Consider the following 26,100-nt stretch of genomic DNA (forward strand, 5'->3'; position numbering starts at 1 on the left):
GCTTTTTTACGTAAAAGGAATCTGTCGTTGAAAGTCAGATGTTCGTTAAGTGTATCGTCACTGACTGGCAAAAGAGCAAAACTGCTCTCTCCTTAAAATTTTTTATTGTAATCTCATTTTAACACTTCTTTTCTTTTTTTCTATAAACCAAGGAACCATATATTTCATCGAGCCACGCTTGAAAAAGAGCCGGTGGCAACTATAACACTGTGGTATATGGTGCAGCAAAGAAGAGCCAGGGTACAGTTAGTATCATATGAAAATAGAAAAGTGCTTTATTGTAAAGCAAGAAAAACTGATGATGGAATAAGCCACATGCAAAACAGAAACAGCGAACTTCTTAATACTGTACAAGAGATAGCGGTTACAAAGGAGGCCATTATGATGCTGAACAATTACTCGAAGTGCCCTCGGCATTACGTTGATGAAGACGTTTGCGTTAAAGCTCAACCTTGAAGGCACCTGATAATGGAGACAACTTTTGCTGCGAGGCCATGCTGCTTGCTTGAACGCTGGACCTTGGTTCCTCTCCCAGGGTGTCACGCTGCAGCTGACCTGACGAAACAGCATTGATGCTTTATTATACATGTGGCAGCAGTATGATTTTACATAGCTTAGTGAGACACTCTAGCCCAATTTTTAAGGGTAGTCAACAAAGCCATGCAGTGTGTGCGTATCTGAGTACCATGTGGGAAGCCACTTCCAAATAATTCTATTTTACCAGCCAGACAACTATTTATTTTGAGGTAACTGCAGAATATTAGTAGGTGGCTAGTGAGTGCTTTGTATACACTTTAAAACAAACAGCGCTCACCCTGGGACAAAATGTACACAGGCCCCCACACAGAACACACACGCATACAACACGTCCACAACACGCACGCACAACCACAAAACACACGCATACACACAAAACACACACATGGACACACACAACGCAGACACTACTCCGTGTGGATGGTCACTGTTTGTTTGACAAAATTCAAAGACCTGCGCGGTACACCCAGCAGTCACAGCGTAAGTTGGAGGAGCGGCTCCACAGTAGCTCCATTTTCGGCAACATGCACTAGAAGGTCTTCGCGGCGAAGTCTCTCTGCGTCGTTTTCACGAGAACGATCTGAACTGTCCGCCCGGCGTCGACGGCGAGCTGCAGCTTGTGCTGCCCTCTGATCAGCGGTCTGCTGAGTCCGACGTTGCCTGGTTGTAGCCGCGCGCGTAGCTGTACGATTCGCTTCTTCAGCAGTGGCTCGTACTTTGCGAGGAATCACAATAAAGGGTACTGAAGAGTGAACAGAGGTATCGAGACTACGCGGCGCACATGTCACATTCCTCGATCTGTGGCGCGATACGATGCTGCTGACGATGATGATGCATCCCCTTTGAAACGGGGCGGTAAGAAATAGTCACCTCGCCTGCTTTATTTGATCAGGTATGCCATACTTGTTTTTCATTGTAGTATTTTTAAACATCTCCTTAACCTTTTTTTTTTCTTCCTAAAGACAATCCCTCTTGGCCAATCCCCCATAGATGATATAGGAGCCTAACGATATGTGCGACGGACACCGGTGGCGGACAACATCGTCAACCAAAGGGCTATCGGAATGAGCCCATAAGAGCTTACGCTGTAAAATGTCGAAATACAGAACATTCACTGAAAGGCTTCATTTTGTGGTAAGTTTGCACTAAACTAGATGATGTGTCAACCTCAGGTTAATTGAGACGTATGTAGATTTCTTAAGCACTGTTAAGCGCACAAAAAAGACACATTCAGAATGACCTTTACTTCATTTTCTCGGAGCCACCAGTCAATGAAGACAAAGAAAGCAAGATATCCTATCTGGGGCTCCACCCATTCAGTTGCAGAATTACACCTACAACCCTCCCACTGTCCTTGCTTTTGTTGTTTTGTTGCTTTTGTTTTTATGCATGTCACTTATTCACAAAATTATTAACAAACCGTGTCTGTAACTATGGCTGAAACATATTTTAAACTACGCAGCCAGTTAAAATCTGACATTAGGAACGAATGTTCGCATTCTCTCATGACTTCCTTTCTAATAACCCTTCGATACTATCTATACTATTTACTTTATGATACATGTTGAAATATCGGAATTTAACCCCATCAATGCAGAAGTGATGCTTGTTTAGCGGAAATAGTAAACCCAGCACCGCTTTCGAGGTAAGGGGGATCATCGACTATTAATAGCATCATCATTATCACCCTATTTAAGTCAGACGGATGAAGGCCTCTCCCAGCGATCTCACGCTACCCGTGTCGTCCACCAGTTCGCCCTATCCTATGCATTTCGAGACGTTTGAGATATCCGGCCTTATAAGCATTCCAGCTTACAGCTTCCCGAATACGTACAGGAAGAGATTCAGGATGAGTTTAACTGTAATGCCAGTACATTTTTACCTGATTTTGCAGACGGATGTCTCGAATGTGGCGCTAGTCTTCGAATTTCTTCTACGGAGCAATGACTTGATTACTTCTTGGCCTGAATACTGGAATTGCAACATATGCTCTAAAGAGAATTAGGAAGTTATTGAGTGAATCGTTTTAATTAGCCACCTGGACAATGCGATTTGTCGCTCAAGTAAATTCTGCTTCTGCAAGTAATCCACATAAACAGGCCGAATTGCGATATAGGCTCCACGCATTACTTAGAATTTGTATTTTTCGAACTACTAAAAAAATGTCACAGTTTCGCCCTAAGGGCGAAGCAATGAATGCGATCGCAACACAGCAATGTCATACGAAGTAAGGGGAGCGGCTTTGGTAGCAATATGAATTGTAGTAAACATGAGCTGATTAAGTAAGCAGGTGTGCTGCGGCGTAAGTAGACCGACATGAAGAGAGACTCGATGACCACGAGAAGGCGCGTGTGAAACGGTGGTGTTGATGAGAAGCGCTTCCCGTGGGCAGCGCGTGCGAAGGGACACAACTGTAGTGCTGCACTGCCGATCCGGGCAGCATTGCATGTGTAGCGTGCGTTGGAAAATGTGGCCCGACTATTACTAACTGAATGAACAAGCGTGGTGTGAGCGCGCACAAACAAACATGAATAGATCACACTGAATGACTACAGACAACGACTGTCAAAACGCTGGCAGTGAGCCCATACGCCGCAGCGGGCGAAGGTACGTGCGGTCTATCGCTTCAACGGAAACTGAGCGGCGAATGCACGGCGCATAAAGGTCAGAGCCGTGTGGAGATAAGAGACGGTGCCGGCGAGTGACGAGCGCGGTTGTTGGCAGAGTATAAGTGCGCCCCCCCCCCCCCCCCGCTCCCTCCGGCGCTGGCTTCCCGCTTCCTTGCTTGTGCGTGGGTGATTGAGTGCGTTCGCTCTCCGTGATAGCGCGCGTCCCCGCACGCTTCCGCTCGGGCATACGGCGCGCGGCTAAGATTTTATCTATAGGGAACCTCACGGCGACGACGACGGCGACGGCAGAAATCCGGTTGAAGTGTCCATATAATTGCTATCGCAATAAAAAAAAGACAAAGAGCGCACAGTATATCCGCTGCATAAACGCGAAGCTAGCTTTCCTGCAACTGCAGCGCAGGCTAGGTGCGCTCAAAACACGTAGCAGTCGACAAGAAGGCAACCATGACAGACTGACAGACGTCACGGCGTCTGTGCGACGCGCGGCCACGCTGGGCGCATACTCGCTCGGCGCAGTGCGGCAGCATGCTAACCCGTTCAGTCATTGGATGAAGGAGCTCACATATAGTGTCTACCACAAAATCTCTTACCCATGTATTCTAGCATGCTCCTCCACTCAACACTCCACCTCGACTCAATGATGATGATGATGATTTATTGGCATCCCCTTTGAAACGGGGCGGCGACAATAGTCACCTAGCCTGCTTGATTTAATCAGGTATACTATACATGTTCTTTATCTTGCATTTTTGTATCCTATCATATTTTTCTTTTTCAAAATTTACCTGTACCTGCCTATGATTTTAAGAGATCAGGTCGCATCCATCTCTTCCCTACTTTTTTTCCACCAGTACTCTAATCGTCTCTTGCTGATCTCTACGGCTGATCTGTTTGTGTTTCTTCCACTTTAAACCCAAGCGCTTCTGGGAGTTGCACGTTACCTACGGTTCTCGCTGGGTGGATCCCGCGCATTCCATTAGGATGGTGCTGAGTGGTCTCTGGATCTTTACTGCAGCATACACATGTCTCATCTAATTCCGAATATTTGTTCCGATATGTTTTCGTCCTTAGGCAACCGGCTCGAGCCTCAAATAGCAAGGCACTGCCCTTTGTGTTATCGTACAGAGTTTCCCTTCTAATTTCTTTCTTCTCATTCTTGTAAATCTCCATTGTCCTTTTCGTTTCCATTCTTTGCATCCAATTCACGGTCTCTATTTCTCTCACTTTCTTTCTGATGACCTCTGGTTGTCTATTTACAGTTTCGATTATCCTGTACTTGGTTGCCAACTTCCTTGACCTCTTCCTCCATTCTGTGTCCACGCTTTTCATGTAGAGATACTTGTGCACTTTAGCTGCCCATTTATTTTCATCCATGTTCCTGAGCCTTTCTTCAAAACTAATTTTGCTTTGTGCTTCTCTGACTTCAAAAGAGGCCCAACCCATGTCTCCATGCACTGCCTCATTTGTCGTATTACCGTGTGCTCCCAAAGCCAACCGGCCTACTGATCTTTGGTTAACTTCCAAACCCGCCAATATATCCGATTTTATGCATATAATGGCATTTGCGAATGTTAGCGCTGGCACCATAACTCCTTTCCAGATTCCACGCACGACCTCATACTTATTGTGGCCCCACAGTGCTCTGTGTTTCATTAATGCTGCATTCCGCTTCCCCTTTATTTTCAGATTATCTTGGTGGTTGATTGAGTAATTCTTTCCTTCGTTTATGTGTACGCCGAGGTACTTATATTGCTTCACTATGGGTATTACTTGCTGTTGAATTGACACCACGAAGTTACTCGTGTGCTCATTAAAGATCATAATCCCTGATTTCTCTGTGCTAAACTTAAGGCCTAGATTTGTCGCTGCGTTCCCACAGATATTCGCAAGTATCTGTAAATCTTTTTTATTGTCCGCTAGTAGCACAATGTCGTCTGCGTACATCAGTCCAGGGATCTTCTGTTGCACCATTTGTCCATTACGCATGTAGGATAAATCAAAACCTAATTCGCTGTTTTCCAGTCGTCTTTCTATGCCCTTGACGTAAAGCGTGAACAACAATGGTGACAGAGGGCATCCTTGCTTCAATCCTTGGTGAATTCCCACCATTTCATTTCCTTTTCGGCCTTCCCATGCCACTTGTACTTGGTTGTCTCGATATATCTCCCTCAGCAGCTCCACGAAATCGTCATCTATGCCTTCGTATTGAAGAATATCCCACAACAATTCCCTGTCTACGTTGTCATAAGCTCCTTTAATATCTAGAAATGCTATCCATAAAGGTCTTTTCTGAGCGACTGAAATCTCTATGCACTGAGTTAGTACAAACATATTGTCTTCTAAGCGTCTGCCTGGCCTGAACCCATTCTGTAGTTCCCCCAATAAAGTTGATGGCAGCGCCGCCCATCGACAAAAATGGCCGCTTCACTTCATTGACGCTCCCCAGCAGTTCCTGAGAAGCGTAGTGTCTTGTTCGACCGTAGAGCACTGCGCTCAACTCGGTCGGCGAGAGCAGGGGGAAATTAAACATGCCCACAATAGATATTAGTAAGAGGCGATTGGAAGATTGATGGAAGAAAAGAAGGAAAACGACAAACAACGTGCAAAAACAAAGTTCCCAGTAGGGGTTCAGTTGTTTGGTGATAAAAATTATTCGTGTTTTTTTTTATGACGACAGGCAATATAACAACAAGCTTGGTGGCGCAACCCACCACCCCATTCCAATGGGGACGCTCCTAGCATCCGTCCATCCATCAAGTGAAGCAGGAACTTCGAGTCGAGGATCGTTCGAGAATAGGGGGGGTTACTCTATGGAGGCCTGTGCTTTCAGCGGTTTTTCTGGTTCGCCTCTATACTATCAGGGCTGAAAATGCCGTGCAAGGGCACAGGGCATGAAACACGAAAGTATACTCATCGTGAGCACCGTGAAATCCGAGCTCTTGCGTGTCGTATGCTCTATGTTTCGTGTACTGTAACGTTGAACAGAAAAGAAAAAAAAAGAGAAATAATACTTCAGTATCAGATATTTACTGTATCTACCATATAACACACTTACGCGACCCGGCGATTGCACCATACATCGCAAACTAATCACATTTAAGCTATTTTCAAGCGAAGCTTGTATGTGCTAGCCTGCGCCGGCAATGTAAGGCTAAAAAAAACCAGCTGCTCTCAGAGCTGCACGGGTGGCTCGTGCTTGGCACGCGCTCGTGCCACTGCTCCCGCATTCCACAGCTGGCTCCGTTGCCGCTAATCATTCCATCGTAGAATTTTACTTCTCTTCTTTCGTCGTAATGGGGAGGCCGCGTTTACGGGCATATGAGCCATTGCTTAAGAGGATATGAGCCATTCATTGTCTTACGTAACGGACAGATTTAATTTTGAAGGAATTTCATGGAAATTCATGCAAATGAACGCCCTCGGGAAAGGACGCGTCATCGACGTGCCTCTTCTATCGTGAGGGCTTCCGAAGCCCAGGCGAAACGTCAGCGAAGAGAGCGAAAAGTCGCGGACCCCAAGTTGAGGGAGCGCGATGTTGAGGCCAAACGTCAGCGTCGTCTAGCCCTCCAGGAACCCGACAACGGTGGTGCACACCTCGGCAACGCTGCGCCAACTTCCCCGGTGTGACGGCTACGTTTCAACGCGAGTTTCTCAACCAGAAGTTCGGAGCCAGCTGCAGTGCGTGTGACCGGTTGCGGTTCGAGCACAACGTGGCATTCGTCAGTGCAAAGTTGTTCGGAGGAACATCGAAGAAACACACGACAAGGTTCGCTTACCCCCATTTCCTCGGCAGTGGAGGAGCCATTAATTTTTTCAGTAATATCAAGCAGAATGACTCAAGGTATAAAATAGTCCTGGATAATGTAAAGCGGTGGACATATTACGTTAAATGTAGAGTATGACAACTGAAATCACAATGACAACTGAAATCTTCGCGGCCTGGTTACTAGCATCTCCTCCGCGGTGCTTTTAAAGTTACCAGAAAGTACACCGAGCCAAGCCATTCAGGGTTCCCGCTAACTGTTTTCAAAATGAAACAACATATTCAGTGCTCTGGAAAAACATTTTCCCACCGGTGACGCACTAAAACACTCGAACCGCGGCAAACGAAGCAACGAAATCAATACTGGGAGCCATGTTCCCTTATATCGCGCGGATTCACATGCCAGCATATCACTCCAAACAAATAAAATAAGATAAAATATTACACAACACAACAAAAGTCGCACTTTTCGGGTGCTTCAAGAAACGAGACATTCGATCGCCGCTAAGAGATAACTTTGCTGAGCTTTGTTGAGAATTAACGCAAACTTTTTTTTGTTCGTTCTCGCAGCTGCAGCAAAAACAAATACATTCCGAAAAGACGAGAATAGACGACAAGACATTTGTCATGTACACTGGCTAGCCGTTACGCGTGCTATAAAAAAATAAAGCTAAATTTAAGGCTCAGATTATACGTCATTTCACAAAGCGCAACGTACGCTGGCATGTCGGAACATGTATTTGCTAAATTTTGTCATTATCCGCCTGCTTTGCGGGCATTGCAGTCTTGTTCTGTGTCACGAACACGGGGAAAGTATCGGGTAAAAGAATAGGTCGTGCAGTTTTTGTAATGTACTTGAAAGAAAGCCACTCACTTCTTAAATTCGGCGAAAGAAGAAACGGAGCAGTAAAGTCATGCGTTCAATCGAAGGGCATCCATCTTGAATATAGCATGGGCCATCAAAGCAGTACCGCAGACAGCGCGTCGTGTATAATGTAGTCAAAAAACACCTTGTGTGATAGCAAGAAAGCTCTAAAATGTTACTTATTAGTTTTTATGCGTTTACGATAATTTAAAACAGTTAACGTTTAATTTTGACTCGATTTATAGGCTAGAGGTGGAGAAGAACAGAAAATTTCTGAGTTCTTCTATTCGCAGGTTTTTGTTATAGCGCATTCACAGATAATTTATTTTGTGGTACAGAACATTTTTGTATATGTTCTTTGTGTTTACAACTATTTTTTTCCGTGCATGGTGAAGGCTGACAAGCTCACGTGATTTGGATGCCTCAGAACGTTTCACTGACGCGTATTTGGCTTTAGAAAACCAGTCCCCAAATGTGGGCAGTGGTAGCGAACAGGAAGATTTGTGAAAACTGTCGCAGCCATCTTATTTTGTAACAGCCGCATCATCCTATACCTTCCTTCTCTGAAAGTTTGGTAAACGAGGGTACTGACTGAGAAAGGCGCACAATTTTATAGTCTCACAACTTCTCGCTCAGGAGCACTTGGCTTTAGAAAAAGTATGCACAAGCATGGACACTGCTAGCAAGGACGTTATGTGGAACATCACGGTAACTATAACGGCGGAAACGTGTCTGGACTTCCCCTGTAATTGCTATCATAACAAAAAGAAACTGCGCACCACAATATCAGGAATGGTACAGTGGAAGATTTCATATGCTGCTACAAAACTGTAGTGTACGTGATCTTCCCCAACTAAATTAGGGCGAATTTTTTCATCGGCTGCTAACTTCAGTTGATTAGCTGTGGGCCAAATTCGGCGAAATAGGAAGGGCGAAATTGAGGGCACTCGTTTGATACTGCCTGTGCAAACAGAGCGGCACGAAAATGGCCCTACTAAAACAGGTATTGAACAGAAGACGAATTTACAACGCTGTGTCGTACGCTTAGTTTTCGTGGTTTATGTCATGACCGTTTCAAATTTGTAGTTCGTGCGCCAATTAGGCTGCCTTAACACAAACATTTGTTCTACCACAGTCCCCAATTGGGCCAGCGAAACGTATTGAGCAACGGCATGCGAAAACAAACACTCAAGTCCCATGCCTACAGAAGTCACCGAACAATAAACAGCCCTTCTTTAATATGGCTGATTATAGGTAACAAGAACTGTTCATCTATAAAACATCTTTGCAGGTATCAAGCTGGGTGGTCACCGGCAACAATCACAGCTTCTTTAGAAACTAATTTCTCAAATATCTCCTCAACAGAGTAATGCGTGCCTTCTGGATATTCGATTAGAAGTAAACGTGAAGTAAGTACGTGCGACATAAGGGCAAACAGGAATAGGGGCAATTAATGACGCTACGAAGAGTGTACCAGTCGACAGCGATTCGCGCAAGCGGTGGCAGAGCGGTTCCGACTATTCTGCAGACAAGGCACAGGTCTGCTATTAAACTGTGATAAGAGTTAAGCAATCAAAACGGGCTTCGCAATGTAAGTCATTCCGTGCTTTCTGTTACATCGACGACGGCCATCTTCGCCTTTCTAAGGTAGTCGAAGTCATAGCGTCGCTGTCGTCTGACCATCTCATCCCAACTTGCATGGTCGACACAGTACGCAGAAAAACTAAACTTTGCCGCTGCTGCTGGGATTCTAACCGATGTCCCGGCGGCAATGTGCATTCTGTGAGTAGGGCGCACTCATCCGTGCCTCGGTGCCTGGAAATTTGTGCAAGGTTTATTTTATTGATTGCTGGATAGATTGGGGCTTTCAGAAACGTTATAGCGGAGGCCTCCGGTTTAATTTTGGATCACCTGGCGTTATACAACTTGGCCTACATCTTTAATACACGAACATGTTTGCATTTCGCCACCACCAATTTGCGTCCGCCGCGGTCATAAATCAAACCCGGCACCTCGAGCTCACAAGCAGAACACCATAGTCACTGACATATCAGGGCGGGTAATTGTGCCAAGTTTTGCGTAGCAGAAAGACGTTGAAAGCAGTGGCGTATGTACATGTATTTCGCCCACTGCAATACGTTACACTATAGCGCTGGGGAACGACGTTGGGTGCATCGCGAAAAAAAGTAGTCCTTTTTCTGGTGATGGTGGTACTTGCTGTGAGAGCTTACCACTGCCGAAATGAATGAGGTCATGGCCAGAGCAATCATGGCGGATTGCATATTTTTTTTCAACATTTCGATAGTGTTTTAGGGAGCAGAATAGGGTGCTGATAAATGCAACTCAAAAGAGTTGAGTAAGAGGAGAAGTATTTACCGTCTGATCATTCGAATGTGGGTGAGAGGTGCACCGATGGTTTCAGCATGACCCGACTGTTGTCATTTGTCAGTGACCCGCCCTAACCGTTTATTTGTTTACGCAAATAATCTACCACGAGGACAATAACAAATCAACTATCCCAGTATACTACAACTATCTGTTAGTCTAACCGAGCCTGAAGGTTCGCACAACACACTTCTGAGATCGGTCTACACTTAGACAAGCGCTGAATTTCCAGTAGCGCGAACGGAGACAATGGTCTATTGTACAAAGTAAAACTGGAAATTTTCTATCAGAGAACGACAAGAAACAAGACTAACAGCGTCACTGTGTTCGCGGTGGCGTCGAATCCTATCTCACTCCGTCACATGCTTTGCTTAAACAAAAAAAAAAAAAAATTGCCGACCTATTTCAAACCGAACTTTTTCTCAAGCGCAGAGGGGCCTGCGCAAATGGTCGAAGACGTGAAAAAAGAAATAAAGAGTGCGAGAAGCTGGAATGAATTGGCTAAATTTTTCTTTAGCTTCGAAGCTTGCTTCCTTGGTGCAACCGTACACTTCGCACTTTTAGTTATTTCTTAACCGCCGAGTTCATAATGATGGAAACAAAAACAAAGCGCATAAGAGACAATACCTCTCTGCGAAACGACTGTTACCAGGCTGCAGAGCAATGTCAAATCTTAAAGTTAAAAGAGATTTTTTCTTTATGCAAAAGAAAAAGCACTTCGTAAGCGCCCGCACGAACAATGAGAAATCCTACGAAATGCGACACGTGACCAAAAAGGAGCTCTGGGATAGGAGCCGAGGGTAGAATATATACTGCGAGAAGTGACCACTTGAGCACTACGCTCCGCCGGTTAGCGTTGAGAAGGGGCAAAGGGGCTTTTCCACCATGCGGGGAAAAGTTCTGGCCATCGTCTTCTGTCTCCTAGGCTCTGGTGAGTGCTTCAAACTCGAAAAACTATCTCTCAAGATGAACCGCATCTTCATCTTTCTCTCTAATGGCCCCGCGGGGAGGCTGATAACCGGCCCACTACTAAACTCAGCCTGCTTAATTGGCAATATTGCGCTTAACATAACTTTTAGCGTGAGTGTCTTGATCTGGTTGTATATGGCTCTTTAAAAATGTGTCATAATAGAATCCTTCACTTTTTCAAATTCATACCTTACTCGTTGCTCACCGCAGGAAGCAGTGAACTATCTTGCCAAAGTTAGACTGAAAATATATGGCTACCTCAATAGGAGTTCGCGCCACCTCTCGTACAATCAGAAGCACAAATATTGCCACTAGGAGTGTCAACTAACTGTTCTCAGTGAAATATGCAAACAACAATTGCGTTTATGAATTGTAGTACTCAGTTAATGCATAATCATGAGTTTATGTGAATGAGATCACTGCGCAGGTTACATTTTTTCGATGCGTTTAAAAATTGAATTGAAATTTAAGATACTAATGAGAAGCTTCGGACAAGAGGACTTATGAACATTTTCGCCTTCTTATTTACAGCCATTTCAGCTAGAGCTGCTGAATTAGGGCAGCAACAAGAACACGTCAGTCTCACCTTGGAACCAGCACCAGTCGCAGGGGTTACCGAAAATGTCGTCACTGGAGTTTCAGGTGGAGCATTAGGCGGCGTCACTAGCGCCACATCAAGTGTTGCGCCTGGTGTGGTTGGAGGCTCTTTGACCACCGGTGCTATAGGAACACCATGGGGAGTTGCTGGGTTCCCGTATAGTTCTTGGAGTGGCTACCCAGGTTTTGGTGGTTTTTCAAACCTTTATGGGGGCTACTACGGAGGCTACCCGGGCTACGGCAGTTATCTGTCTCGCTCATCCGGGCTTTTCGGTCCTTCCAGCCCGTGGGGATACCCGTATGGTAGTGCTTATGGATCTATAGGCTACCCTGGTGCTCTGGGAGGACTTGGAGGATATGGGGGAGCTCTTGGACTTCTAGGACGTTATCCAGGCCTTTCCGGAGTGTATGGAAACACCCTCGGTCTTTCAGGCCTGTACGGAGCATACCCAGGATTCGGACGCCTGCCGGGAGTTCTGGGAAGTTACCCAGGTCTGACGGGGCTTTCAAGTTTGTATGGCGGATACCCAGGTTATTTGGGAAGCCTTAGCGGTCTTTCTGGGCCGCTGGGACTACTCGGACGTTATCCAGGGCTTTCGGGATTGTTAGGAAGCTATCCTGGCCTGAATGGTCTCTCGGGTTGGTATGGAGGATACCCAGGTCTCACAGGCCTTTCACGAGTGCTTGCAGGTTACCCCGGTTACTCCGCCCTTTCGACACTGTACGGAAGCTATCCCGGCTCCAGCAGCTATTTTTCTCACTCGTCGGGTCTTCTTGGCCTTCCTAGTCCATGGGGATATTCCCATGCAAGCGGATTTGGTTCACTAGGCTACCCAGGATCTCTAGGAGGAGTTCTTGGTGGACTCCGAGGGCCACTCGGCCTACTTGGACGTTACCCAGGGCTTTCTGGCCTGTACCCTGGACTTAGTGGTTTGTCTGGATTGTATGGAGGATACCCTGGTCTCGCAGCCCTCTCAGGTGTGCTTGGCCGTTTCCCTGGTTACTCAGCCCTTTCGACGCTATACGGAAGCTATCCCGGTTCCAGCAGTTACTTGTCTCGCTCCTCGGGTCTTCTTGGTCTTTCTAGCCCATGGGGATATTCTCACGCAAGCGGTTTTAGTTCACTAGGCTATCCAGGATCTGTTGGAGGAGTTCTCGGAGGACTTGGAGGACCTCTAGGTCTTCTTGGACATTACCCAGGACTTTCCGGCCTTTACGGAAGCTCACTTGCTCTTTCAGGTCTCACCGGAAGTTACTCAGGACTCGGACGCTTGTCTGGACTTCTGGGAGGATACTCTGGTTTGACAGGGCTTTCTGGTTTGTATGGGGGATACCCAGGTTCCTTGGGAAGCCTCAGTAGCGTTTCCGGACCTCTAGGACTACTTGGACGTTACCCAGGGCTTTCAGGACTGTACCCTGGACTTAGTGGCTTGTCTGGATTGTATGGAGGATACCCTGGTCTCACCGGCCTCTCAGGTGTGCTTGGTCGTTTCCCTGGTTACTCAGCCCTTTCGACGCTGTACGGAAGCTATCCCGGTTCCAGCAGTTACTTGTCTCGCTCCTCGGCTCTTCTTGGTCTTTCTAGCCCATGGGGATTTTCTCACGCAAGCGCTTTGGGTTCACTAGGCTATCCAGGATCTGTTGGAGGAGTTCTCGGAGGACTTGGAGGACCTCTAGGTCTTCTTGGACATTACCCAGGACTTTCCGGCCTTTACGGAAGCTCACTTGCTCTTTCAGGTCTCTCCGGAAGTTACTCAGGACTCGGACGTTTGTCTGGACTTCTGGGAGGATACTCTGGTTTGACAGGACTTTCAGGTTTGTATGGTGGATACCCAGGTTACTTGGGAAGTCTTAGTGGCCTTTCGGGACCTCTAGGACTACTTGGACGTTACCCAGGGCTTTCAGGATTGTACCCTGGACTTAGTGGCTTGTCTGGATTGTATGGAGGATACCCTGGTCTCACCGGCCTCTCAAGTGTGCTTGGGCGTTTCCCTGGTTACTCAGCCCTTTCGACACTGTACGGAAGCTATCCCGGCTCCAGCAGTTACTTTGCACGCTCCTCGGGTCTTCTTGGCCTTTCTAGCCCATGGGGATATTCCCATGCAAGCGGATTTGGTTCGCTAGGCTACCCAGGATCTCTAGGAGGAGTTCTTGGAGGACTCGGAGGGCCACTCGGCCTACTTGGACGTTACCCAGGGCTTTCTGGCCTGTACGGAAGCTCACTTGCTCTTTCAGGTCTCTCCGGAAGTTACTCAGGACTCGGACGCTTGTCTGGACTTCTGGGAGGATACTCTGGTTTGACTGGACTTTCAGGTTTGTATGGTGGATATCCAGGTTACTTGGGAAGCCTTAGTGGCCTTTCGGGACCTCTAGGACTACTTGGACGTTACCCAGGGCTTTCAGGATTGTACCCTGGACTTAGTGGCTTGTCTGGATTGTATGGAGGATACCCTGGTCTCACCGGCCTCTCAAGTGTGTTTGGGCGTTACCCCGGTTACTCAGCCCTTTCGACACTGTACGGAAGCTATCCCGGCTCCAGCAGTTACTTGTCTCGCTCCTCGGGTCTTCTTGGCCTTTCTAGCCCATGGGGATATTCCCATGCAAGCGGATTTGGTTCACTAGGCTACCCAGGATCTCTAGGAGGAGTTCTTGGAGGACTCGGAGGGCCACTTGGCCTACTTGGACATTATCCAGGGCTTTCTGGCCTGTACGGAAGCTCACTTGCTCTTTCAGGCCTCTCCGGAAGTTACTCAGGACTCGGACGCTTGTCTGGACTTCTGGGAGGATACTCTGGTTTGACAGGTCTTTCCGGTTTGTATGGTGGATACCCAGGTTACTTGGGAAGCCTTAGTGGTCTTTCCGGACCTCTTGGACTATTGGGACGTTATCCCGGCCTCTCAGGATTGCTCGGAGGCTACTCAGGTCTAAATGGTTTACTTGGATTGAACGGAGGATATTCAGGTCTCACTGGCCTGTCAGCATTACTTGGAGGATATTCAGGTCACTCTGGCCTTTCTACATTGTACGGAGGCTACCCAGGTTACGGCAGCTATTTTGGCCGCTCATCGGGACTTCTTGGACTTACCAGCCCATGGGGAACTTCATATGGCACCACCCTTGGATCTTATGGGTACCCTAGTTATTTGGGAGGACGTTATGGAGGGCTCCTTGGACGTTATCCGGGACTGCAAGGAAGTTCTTTTGGTTTGTCAGGACTATATGGAAGTTACCCCGGTCTAGGGCGCTTGTCAGGGCTTCTTGGCTACCCTGGCTTGACAGGACTTTCGAGTTTATACAGTGGATACCCAGGCGCTCTGGGAGGTCTTAGTGGCCTTGCAGGACCACTAGGACTGCTCGGACGTTACCCTGGTCTTTCTGGTTTGCTCGGAGGCTACTCAGGTCTTAACCGACTGTCTGGATTGTATGGAGGATATTCAGGTCTCACAGGTCTTTCAGGGTTGCTTGGAGGCTATCCAGGATACTCCGGCCTTTCTACTTTGTACGGAGGCTACCCAGGTTACGGCAGCTATTTGAGCCGCTCATCGGGACTTCTTGGACTTACTAGCCCATGGGGAACTTCATATGGTAGCACCCTTGGGTCTTATGGCTACCCAAGCTATTTGGGAGGACTTTATGGTGGATTTAGAGGGCCTCTAGGAGTTCTTGGACGTTATCACGGTCTCTCGGGATTGTACGGAAGCTACCCTGGTCTGTCAGGCCTCTACGGAAGTTACCCAGGCTTCGGAAGCTTGTCTGGACTCACTACTGGTTACCCTGGCTGGAGGTATCCTTCTGCCTATGGAGGTCTGAATGGCGTATGGGGATATCCATACGGTAGTAGCCTTAGCCCATACGGCTACGGAAGTTCAGTTGGCCCATTCGGATACTCTGGTCTTTATGGACGCGGCGTTGGTGCATTCGGAAACTATGGCCCATACGGGTCTTGGGGCTACCCTGGGTTCTACGGTAACGGAGTGGGTCCTCTAGGTGCATATGGATATGGTCCATTTGGTCGATATGGTCCTTTCGGCAGCTCCCTTGGCTATCCTGGAGCATACAGTAATGGATTTGGTCCCTTTGGTCCGTTCGGTTATGGCGGACCCTTCAGCGGCTACTACGGCCCATATGGTCCGTCCGGAAAAACTTTTGGTCCCTACGTTCTACCCGGCCCCTTAGGAACAACAACTTCAACTGTCGTCCCAACTGCCCAAGGACCATCTGTCACCAGTACAGTTGTGCCTGAGGTTGTGAAACCAAGTGCAACTCTAGTCACACCTGAAGGCCTGCCCACACTACCCGTTAATGTTGCAACGGGTTCAAAGGGGTATGTACTGCAGTGCTCGCCTTCCTATGTAGCATTGAAAATGCACACTTTGTGTTTGAAGTGAAGTGATAGAAAAAAATGTCCCCTGTGAAATCACTAAGGTCATAAAATCCAAACAAAGCCTAGGTTCACAGAAAGATAGAGACTTCCACTGATAAGCAGCGTTTTGAGCAAGGAATGTCTCAGGTTGGAGCCAGTGTTTCGGCAAGGGAACTTGCTTTGAAGAAGGCAAGTCTTATTGATGGTACCCTAAAGATGGTGGCTATGACGTGTTTCCGGCTCTGCCATTACATTGCTTCCCACGAATACAGGCTGAACAATTATTGCCTTTGAGATTTCTTTTTTTTTTAGTCCGAGGAAAACGTTTCGGAGCACTGAATTTGGACAACACCTATTGTCTTAATGTTGGCTGCACCATGAGACATTTCTAGTTCGTTCACTGTTTGTTCCCGACGTGTCAGAAATATCCCTTAATTCTGCCAGGTTGTATGATGACCTGTTCAAGTTAAAAAGTGCTAAATTATCGCAAATATCTAATAGAATAATCAGAATAATCACACGTGCTACTCAGGGCTTGCTCAGGGTACTGAGTAAATGATATGGGAATATTATATGACCGCTTTTAAAGAGTATTTGTAATTCGGTTCCACAAACACCACCGGGAAGTCCTTGTTTCACTTCTGTGTCAAAATACTCAAAATTATCAAAATACCTCACTGGTCTCTAAGCTACGAAACTTAAGCATACTGCGCTTCTATTCGCCTAGCTACTATGCTTATATTCGTTTAAATTTAATCAGAATACAGACTTTATACAGTGCTCTTGCTGGCAGGAAGCGAATTTCCCTACGCGTATTGGGGTGAAGGGCGACGTGCCCGATATGCTTCTTTACAAGCGCATCTTATTTGTGCCCAATATGCACGAATTATTTTCTTGCTTGGGACTTAGTATACCTGCGGAATCTACTTTGGGGGATAGGACAAGAGTTTCAAGGTACAAGGGGTTGGTAATATCGATGTAATATTCAACCGAAAACTGCATTTAAACTTTGTTTTCTTCACAGGGTCAAGACCATCGTAGGCTGAAAGCTACCCTAGTGCAACAAAAACTGTTCGCGATGTCCCAATCACGTACGTGCATATTTTTATTCGTAACATAAGAATATTTTTGCTGTGCATGGTGAAGAATATGTCACCGCGAATGGCATAGTGAAATGCTGCACAAAGCTTTTTTTTTCTTTTTCAGATCCGAAGCTGCACTTCGCGAAATTAGTAACTACAATGGACACTTTCGAATATATACGGGCGCCACAAGAGAAGCAACGAAGGTGTAGACACTTCCTAGGTTGTTCTAAAAAAATAAACAGCTGACATCGCTCATCCTGGTCTAATGATTGCTATTACTGCGTATGTATTTCTTTGATAGCGAAGCTTTTCTATTTCTTTCAGTGCACCTCTACCAACCACCGGTTCTTTCGTGTGCCCAGCAAAAAACTTCCGCCAAAGTGGGGCGATCCTGGCGATAGTGCAGAAAGGGTCCAAGCTCATTGGCACATACCAGGGACGAAAAAGAGAGAAAAAGAGGAAGAAAGAGAGCGAGAGAGAAAAAGAAAGAAAAAAGAGAGAAAGAAAGACCGAGAGAAATACAGAGAGAGAGAAAGAGAAAGAAAGAGAGGAAGAGAGTGAAAGAGATAGCGAAAGAAAGAGGGAGAGAAAGAAAAAAATCCCCACGAAGGTCACATACACACACGACAAGCAGCGCTTACCCCCATTTTACTCGGCAGGGGAAGGGCTGGTGATTTTCTTGGTATAGTCGTAATGAGTAGACTTGGTTGGGGACGGATGGAAGATCGAGTCCATTCTATCTCACCTGTCAAAAGCAGCGAATGAAACTCAAAACAATGATCTGGCCTTGATAGCATTTGATATTCACATAACTCGTACTCCAGATAAAAAAAATGATATTTAGAATATTTAGGCGTAATAAAAAGGTGTGCACTGGAACCATTATGAACTGAAGGCTTTCCCAACGCAATCCGCAATCATTGTCAATGATGCCTGCAGAACGTCTGCGGAGCATGGTGCCATTTAGCAAATTAATTAAACCTTGTAAAATTTCTTCTTCTGCCTCTATGTCATCATCACCATAAGCGTATTTTCATGTAAACTGCCGGACGAAGGTGTCTGCCCATGATCGCCAATTAGACATACCTTCCGCTAGCTCATTCCAACTTACAACTGAACATACTCATAAGTTCATCCAACCAATCTCATCTTCTGCTGTCCTCGACTACACTGGTTATCTAACCTACGCATTACATGGCCGGCCCAGCTCCATTTTTTTCTCTTAGTGTCAACCAGAATGTCGGCTATTCCCATTTGCTCTCATATTCACAATGCTCTCTTACTGTCTCGTTAAATTACATCTCTTACCATTAACAGAGTGGCCAGGTGCAACAGCAGTGCGCGCAAGGACACTTTGTCGATGCAACTCTTCGAAACTCCGGCAAAGAGTGACGACAGCAGTGACATAAGTAGGTTTTCGTGCTAGAAGCATTTGAAATGCTTCGTCCTCGATGGCCTTGAGGATGTGCTTCACCTTGTCCTCTTCAGTCATGGTGGAATCGACGTGGGTGGAAATATCTACGACATCCTCTACGTAGCTGGTGTAAGTCTCGTCGGGCTGTTGAGCACGCTGGCGTAGACGCTGTTCAGCACAGAGCTTTTGCAAGGCTGGGTGGCCGAAGACTTCCGCGAATGCTGTCTTGAAAGCGAGCCAGGTTTGCAGTTCCCGCTCATGATTGTGGAACCAGAGGTTCGCAACCTCAGCAAGATAGAAGATGATGGTACGTAACTTCGTCGGGTCATCCCACTGGTTGTGATCACTGACGCGCTCATAGGTAGAGAGCCAATCTTCCACGTCAGTCTCACTGGCGCCACTAAAGATAGGAGGGTCCCGCTGCCGCTGGACGGCGCCGCAGATGATGGGAGCGGCGGAAGCTCCAGGCTGATTGTCGGTAGCCTCGAGCATGGTAGCAACTGAAGCAGTTGGCGACGTTCGGCTGCGCAGTTCCAGGGTGAGGTCGGGGATTGCAGCACCTTCTACCAAATGTAGCATTACGACTCACTAGACGACAATGACGTCTCGCACAATCGAGGTAGTCCACGAACTCTGATCGCGCGCACAGTGACAGACACAAGAGAGCTTCTTCATCCTCTTCTTCACTACACGTCTAATATTTTTCGTTCCATCGCTCTTAGCACCATCCTTGACTTGTTCTCGATCTTCTGTGTTAACCTCAATGTTTAGGCCCCATATGTTAGCAGTGGTAGAATGGAATGATTGTACACTTTTCAATGACAGTCGTAAGTTCCCAGTAAGGGTTTGGTAATGCCTGCCATATGCACTCCAATTCATTTTATTATTCGCTAAATTTCTTTCTCATGATCAAAGTTCCCTGTGAATAATTGACCTAGATAAACGTACTTCTCTGCACACTCTAGAGGCCGGCTGGCGATCATAAATTCTTGTTTACTTGTCAGGCTATTGAACATCACATTTGCATTGTGCATTTAATCTGCAACCCCACTTTCGCACTTTCTTGGTTAAGGTACTTAATCATTTGCTGCAGTTCATCTTCAGTCTTGCTGAAGAGGGCAATGTCACCTACAAACTGAAGGTTGCTGACCTATTCGCCGATGATCCTCACTCCTAAGCCTTCCCAGTCTAATAGTTTTAATACTTCTTCAAAGCATGCAGTGACTAACATTTGAGATCATGTCTTCTTGCCTGACCCCTTTCTTAGGTAATTTTCTGCTTTTCTCATGCAGAGCCAAAGTAGCTGTGCAACCTTTGTAGATATTTACCAGGATATTCACGTAGGTCTCCTGTACTCCTTGATTACTCAATGCCTCCATGAATCCTGGTACCTATACTGAATCATATGCATTTTCACAATCTATGAAAGCCATATAGATAGGTTTGATTGTACTCCGCAGGTTTCTCAATTACCTATTGGGCGACATGGATGTTATTCATTGCAGAATGACACTTCCTTAAGTCAGCCTTTCTCTTGGTTGATTAAATTAAGTGTTGCCCTAATTCTATTGAAACTTCTCTTGGTAAATATTTAATACAATACTGAAAGCAAGGTAATGGGCTTGTAATCATTCAAATTATTTAATGCCTCCCTTCCTATGGATTAGTTTAATGTTGGCATTCCTCCAGCCTTCTGGTACAATTCAAGTCGTGAGGCATTGCGTATAAAGTGCCCGCAAGCTTTTCAAACATAAAAACTCCCTCATGTTTGAATGAATGGACGGTTATTCCATCTTCTTCTGCCGCTTTTCCCCGGGACATGACTTGCTAGGTCCTTCTAACTTCATGGCTAGTTATATAAGGAGCCTTTGTATCCTGTTCATAACTACTTCCATTGAAGTTTGCGTGGTTTTTCTGGGTACTGTACAGATCAGTATGGAATTCTTCTGCTACATTTACTATGTAATTGAAATTGCTGATGTCGTTACCCTCTTTATCTTTCACTGCATACATTTTGCCCTATGCTATGCCAAGTTTTTTTTTCTCGCTGATTTCATGCTGTGGCTATTTTTTACTGTTTCCTGAATTTTACTGACGTTATAATTTTGAATATCGCTAAATTTCTTGTTTAGCAGCTTTGAGAGTTCAGCGAATTCTGTCTGATCGCTCGAGTTAGGCACTTTCGTGCTTTGTTGTTTCTTCATTAGGTCCTTTGTTACATGGGAGATGAGCTTACCTAATTGTTGCGTTGGTGCCTTATCTCCCACTTCAATTGCTGCTTTTGAAATCAGCTTAGTTATGGTTTCATTCATTACTTCTAAGTTATCGTCATCTTCCCGTTCTAAAGCCGCACATTAATTTGCGAACACCATGCTAAACCCGTCTGTTTGAACCTTGATACGTCTAGGTTGGACTCTTTATTCCTGACTAATTTTGCTCTTTCTTTCTTCAAATTCAGAGCAGTCCTAGACATTACAAACATATGCTCTCTGCCCTTTACCTTACCTAACACTTGTACATCCTGCGCTATGCTAGAATGGGCAGAGAGTATGAAATATATTTCTTGTATCTCCATTAAAGCTTTTCTAGGTCCACTTGCTGTTTCTGCCCTTCCTGAAGAAGGTATGTCATTCGTGCTCTATTTCTCTCCGTGAATTCTACTCTCGCCTCTACTATTCCTAGAATCGATGCCGTCGTTTCCAATTGTTTGTTCTCCAGCCTGCTTTAATTATCCCCTTTTTCAGGGCAGTCGCCCATGACTACAAAATACTGAGTTGGCATATTTCTCATTGGTAATTCAGCATCTTCATAAAACGGTTCTATTTCTTCATCATCATGACTGGAAGTTGGGGCGTAAACTTGTACTACCTTTAATTATATCCCCAACTTAGCCTTATACGACGACTGCTCCCCTCTCATTATTGCTGTAAAATTAATAAATGCTTTCCGTTATGTATTTATGAATAAAAATCCTTCCCCATATTCTCTCATATTGGAAGACCTCTATAGCAAAATGACGTGGCCGGACGTGGCCGTAGTTAGTACTGTATAAGCCTCACCAGTTCTTCTAACTTCACTAAGACCAATAACATCCTGGGATACGCCTGATAATTATTCAAAGAGGCCTGCTAAGCTAGCCTCACTTGAATGAGTTCACGTGGTAGACATTAGAAACTTGTAGTACTGTGCCATGATGATACGCAACACTCAAGCGCTTTGCGGAACGTGGCGCGCATGTCACGACAGCGCTTTTAGTACAAAGAAACGCCTACGTACGTAAACCCACTGCGCCATCTGGTAGATAAAAATAAAAGCGCCGCCGTCTACAATTAAGCCAAGCCAATTCAAAAGTAGTGGGATTTCCAGCCAGATTACGGCACAGTAGCCGCATACTAGTCAGATTGTGAAAGTGCACTCGGAAAAACGAGTCATTCTGTGATATCGTGATTCGTGATTTTCGTGTCCTGTCGTGTGGCAGGTGTTGCGATTTTCTTCAACCAGGGTGTACTCCAGTGTTCTTTGGGACCGCTACTGTCTCGCATACCTCAGTTGCACGGACATAGAGCAACTCAAGTTGCTCAAGAAAGAGCCGCAGCATAAGCTGTATTTGTCGCGAAATGGCATGTTCAAGGTCGATTCAATCTCGAGCGTGCAAACAGTGCACACTAAACACTTTCTCAAAAAGAAAGTTCATACTTTTTGATATCACTTCCCACCGTGCAGGATCCTGGAATGGGTTCTGTGCGTTTACTTCACGCAGCAAAGCCAAATCGTAGGCCATTGAAAAGTACGGCCTGGCGCTGGTCGCCTTTGATGCCGCCATTTTTCGAAACTCTCTTGTCTCGCGCTCTGCCGAACAGACGAGTACCACGAGAGCAGCACGCGAAGCTCCCCACGAACGTGGGCAAGAATCGGTTGCGTGCGTACGCAGCAGCTGCGTACGCATCACGCACCGTTTGTATTGCGTTCTGCACATGCGCACTTTGCAGAGTGTAGCGATCTTACGTACACAACGCCGTTGCGTACGCAACGTACGCAGTACTAAAACTGACTATTGTCAGGTTCAGTTTCCGTTGACGTCTGTCCGGATCCAGAGATTCTTGGCACCATCTGCCGCGTTGCATATCTTAGGTCTGACTACCGCCTCGGTCAGGTGCTTCGCAGCCGCTGGGGACTAAGGGCCATGGGTCAATTGCAAAAGTCATGAGGGAGGTATTGGCCGAATACTGCACCAGGGAGGTCAGTTCCTTTCCTGGTGAGGGAGTGTCCTTGTTGAAGATTAGCGGACCTTCTTAAATTTCTTACTTGTTTTCAAGTACGACCAAAGAGTTTTGGGACTCACTAGTATCTTCACTGGTTCTACTCGCCATTTTCGCAGTTGCAAACCGATAAGTCCATCATAATTATCATGAGTGACAGAATGTTTTGAAACTCCCGTATAAGTTGAACTGTGCCCCCTTCTCTTTAAAAGAATTAATGACGACTACGAGGGCGCGCCGTACAAACGGGATTACACAGATTGTTTCGTTTGGCTGAGTAACGCTGCAAGCAGGCTCTGAATACAACTGCGGGAACAAGAAGAAACTTGAAATGTGACACACTCTAACAATCCAACGCTTTTAATGTGACACAATCCAACGCAACTATTGAAATCTATGGTAAACTAAGCTTTCGTGAAGCAGTTAATTAAATGCTGTACAAGTGCTAATCTTCTGAAAAGCATTTTATAGCATAACAATCTCGTGCCAGCTCAGCATGGCGGCAATAAGTAGACCCCCACCACACGACAGAAGCGATCGTTGATTACATTGACTGCGGGATAAGCGCAATTTGCTATGACACATTCACACAGGGTCGATCCACAAGGCGAAAAACCGACTACGGGAAAGAAGGCATGCAGAACCACGGGAAAGCAGGCATAGAACGCTTCGCTTTAATAAAGTAACTATGCGCTTGAAGATATCAGTTTGTTGCAGTGAGGATGTTTAGGTACTGTTTGTGGTTTCTTTGAGTAATTTTGTAGAAAAGACAACCTGCCACCCGCCTATATGTAAGAGTAGTGCAGGTGAACCTAATTTAGGCCATTTGTTTATGTGAGCACTGTTTTGTGCTTGCACGATTCGGCAACAGAGCACCTACAGCACCCAGTCTTTTGCCGTTCTTGTATGCTTCAGAACAAGAGTTTCGCGTGCGCGCTCCTGCGCAGCGTTGTGAAAGTGACAGCCTTCGCTGACGACGTTACATCATACCTCATCGATGAAGATAGTCCGTCGCAGACTTCGTATCTGTTTTGTATGATGACACCTCAGGAGTGGCTCTGAATGCCTAAAAATGCCGAGATTTGTTGTTTAGAGAAACAGAGAGCCGATCCTACGCCAGAACGCGTTTTACACTGCTGCTTCTTCTTTCCTAGCACCCGGCGTGCGAGCGCCGGTGCCCAAGTGGGTCTCTTTGTCTTCCGGACCCTTCTGTCTCCATTCCTCGTACTGCCTAGTGCTTGCCCAATGATCCCAATTCTTACACTCGGACACGCTGCAAATTTACCTGTGAGTTCATGGCCAGTCTGGTCGCAGAACATGGCTCTGGCGGGCTGCATTGGCTGTTTCTGGATGGTCGCTGGACTCGGAGACGTTTATCTCGTCGCGCTTGACAAAGCACGGCAGGAAATCGTGTACGCTAACAGCGGCTGGCCGCACTGACGCGTCGTTCAAACAGTGAAATCCTCTGCTCGACCACCGCGTGCCTTAAGGTGGATACACACGCGAGGGCAAAATCCCGCCTGCTCCGCGGACAAACAGTGACGTCAGCACTTGAATCCGGCGCTGCCGAGTTAGGTCGCATTCGCACAGCCGGACCGCCGTTTACGGAATCCGCGTGCTTACTTTCGACTCCAACGTTTATTAGCAGCTGCGCGTTTGCATACTCGACGTGCCCTATATGCCATAGTGCTATGAATCCCTCAACAAGAACCAAAAGAGTAACGGTTGCCTCGTCACTTAGCGTTTTCTTGTGCACCTCACTCATGTTGAAGTCACGCAGGCTGCGCAGTCTGAGTAAATAGAAATGCGCGCGCAACCACGACTCGCCTTTCCCGCTGCATCACAACAAAATACACGCGGTCACTGCGGCACAACGAAATCACACGTGGCTCCAAGCCGATAACACGCCATCGTAGCCACGCCAATGCGTCCGATGTTGACAGATTTGACGCTGACTACGCTAAATTTAGGTCAGACGACCGCCAAACGGACGGATGGAAATACCGGCGAGCATTTTCAATCCGGACCGCGAGCGGAGGAGCCCGGAATAGGCGAGGGCGGCACGTTTTGATGACGCGCGCGTCACGTGATACGCCATCCGCTGCGAAAATTCCTCCTCCGTCCGGTCGTGTGAATCCACCTTTACGGAATATTGCCGGTGACGGATCAAGGCTGGCTGATGCGCTCGAATCTGCGTGCTCGACAAAATGCTGACTACTTCCGAGTCATCTATGTCCGAAGGCGGAGTCAAAAGCGATGCTTGGTCAAAAGCCACAACATTTTCCGGGCTCGAACCAGAGAACTGCTGCATCTGCGCCTGATTATAGGGTCTCTTGTTCGTCTGATAGGGAGCTTTGGGTGGTATGATAAGGTCTTCGATAATGACGTTCCCTGCGATGCTAGCCATCTTGGCTTCCTTTAGCGGGACCTCACTCAGCGTGGAGCGAATGGCCGCACGTTCGGCCAACCACTGCTTCGAAATCCTAACGTACGGCTCCGACAGGTCCCGAAGTATGTCGTTTGTGGAATCCGTAGACAGATCACGGTTGTGGAGTGGTAGCTGTCCATCATCGCAGCTCGACGGGCCCACGATGTTCACAGGCATAGACAGCCCTTTCTGTTGTAAACAGGAGATAAAAACTCATTCATTCATTCATTCATTCATTCATTCATTCATTCATTCAATCATTCATTCATTCATGCAACACATCGACCCGAAGCTTCACTCATTAAAACATGGACCACAGAGCGACCCAAGTTGGCGGAAAAATGATTGGACGGTCGGACGGACGGACGGACGGACGGACAGACGGACGGACGGACGGACGGACGGACGGACGGACGGACGGACGGACGGACGGACGGACGGACGGACGGACTGACTGACTGACTGACGGACGGACGGACGGACGGACAGAAAGACAGACAGATAGACACTGGAATGTTTGTTAAACATTCCAAGAATGCTAATTACAACTAAAATGAAAGCGCTAGCTTCTACACCAGAAGAATAAGAAATACAGACGCCGTTGTGCAGTTATGCTTGGTGAAGAGCTATCCGTTTATGACCAAAACTCGCTCAATCAGCCTGTTCTGTCCAATCAACCTGTCCTTGGTTCTCCCCTCAGCCTTGCGGATGGCTGTCCAGCCGTCTTGACGAACGTTCGCAGCTTTGCCATCCGCATGCCTGCTCGCCTCTCATTGGCTGATCCGAGGTGGGCGGCGTGTGGCGT

General features: G+C 46.8%; 1 protein-coding gene and 1 long non-coding RNA gene across 21 annotated transcripts; one reads left to right on the plus strand and one right to left on the minus strand.

Moving 5' to 3' along the window:
* Nucleotides 1–110: 110 nt before the first annotated feature.
* On the minus strand, nucleotides 111–10,599 carry LOC125947573 (uncharacterized). 3 transcript variants are annotated; one of them, XR_007468402.1, is made up of 4 exons: nucleotides 10,172–10,599; nucleotides 9,551–9,610; nucleotides 7,805–7,869; nucleotides 111–555 (listed from the first exon to the last, which is right to left on the minus strand). It is a non-coding gene; the product is annotated as an uncharacterized LOC125947573 (long non-coding RNA). The 3 variants fall into 3 exon arrangements; XR_007468403.1 differs by lacking the exon at nucleotides 9,551–9,610; XR_007468401.1 differs by having other exon boundaries at nucleotides 7,805–9,610.
* A 358-nt stretch (nucleotides 10,600–10,957) lies between these two features.
* LOC119461406 (collagen alpha-1(IV) chain-like) lies at nucleotides 10,958–17,449 on the plus strand. 18 transcript variants are annotated; one of them, XM_049672596.1, is made up of 6 exons: nucleotides 10,958–11,111; nucleotides 11,681–13,063; nucleotides 13,562–13,582; nucleotides 14,081–16,070; nucleotides 17,134–17,200; nucleotides 17,316–17,449. In XM_049672596.1, exons 1-5 carry the CDS (start codon nucleotides 11,066–11,068, stop codon nucleotides 17,153–17,155), a joined length of 3,462 nt encoding a protein of 1,153 aa, XP_049528553.1. In that variant the 5' UTR covers nucleotides 10,958–11,065; the 3' UTR covers nucleotides 17,156–17,200; nucleotides 17,316–17,449. The 18 variants fall into 18 exon arrangements, with proteins under 18 accessions (XP_049528553.1, XP_049528542.1, XP_049528545.1 ...); XM_049672585.1 differs by having other exon boundaries at nucleotides 11,681–14,785; nucleotides 15,263–16,070; XM_049672588.1 differs by having other exon boundaries at nucleotides 11,681–14,080; nucleotides 14,579–16,070.
* The last annotated feature ends 8,651 nt before the right edge of the window (nucleotides 17,450–26,100 follow it).

Source organism: Dermacentor silvarum, chromosome 8, assembly GCF_013339745.2.
Source record: "Dermacentor silvarum isolate Dsil-2018 chromosome 8, BIME_Dsil_1.4, whole genome shotgun sequence".
Lineage (NCBI taxonomy): Eukaryota > Metazoa > Arthropoda > Arachnida > Ixodida > Ixodidae > Dermacentor > Dermacentor silvarum.

Excerpts from the sequence above, each read along its gene's own strand:
- LOC119461406 (XM_049672584.1), top strand. The coding sequence starts at position 11,066 with ATGCGGGGAAAAGTTCTGGCCATCGTCTTCTGTCTCCTAGGCTCTG. Across the intron at positions 11,112-11,680 it reads CTTCTGTCTCCTAGGCTCTG|CCATTTCAGCTAGAGCTGCT; the intron begins GTGAGTGCTTCA and ends TCTTATTTACAG. Across the intron at positions 16,071-17,133 it reads GTTGCAACGGGTTCAAAGGG|GGTCAAGACCATCGTAGGCT; the intron begins GTATGTACTGCA and ends TTTTCTTCACAG.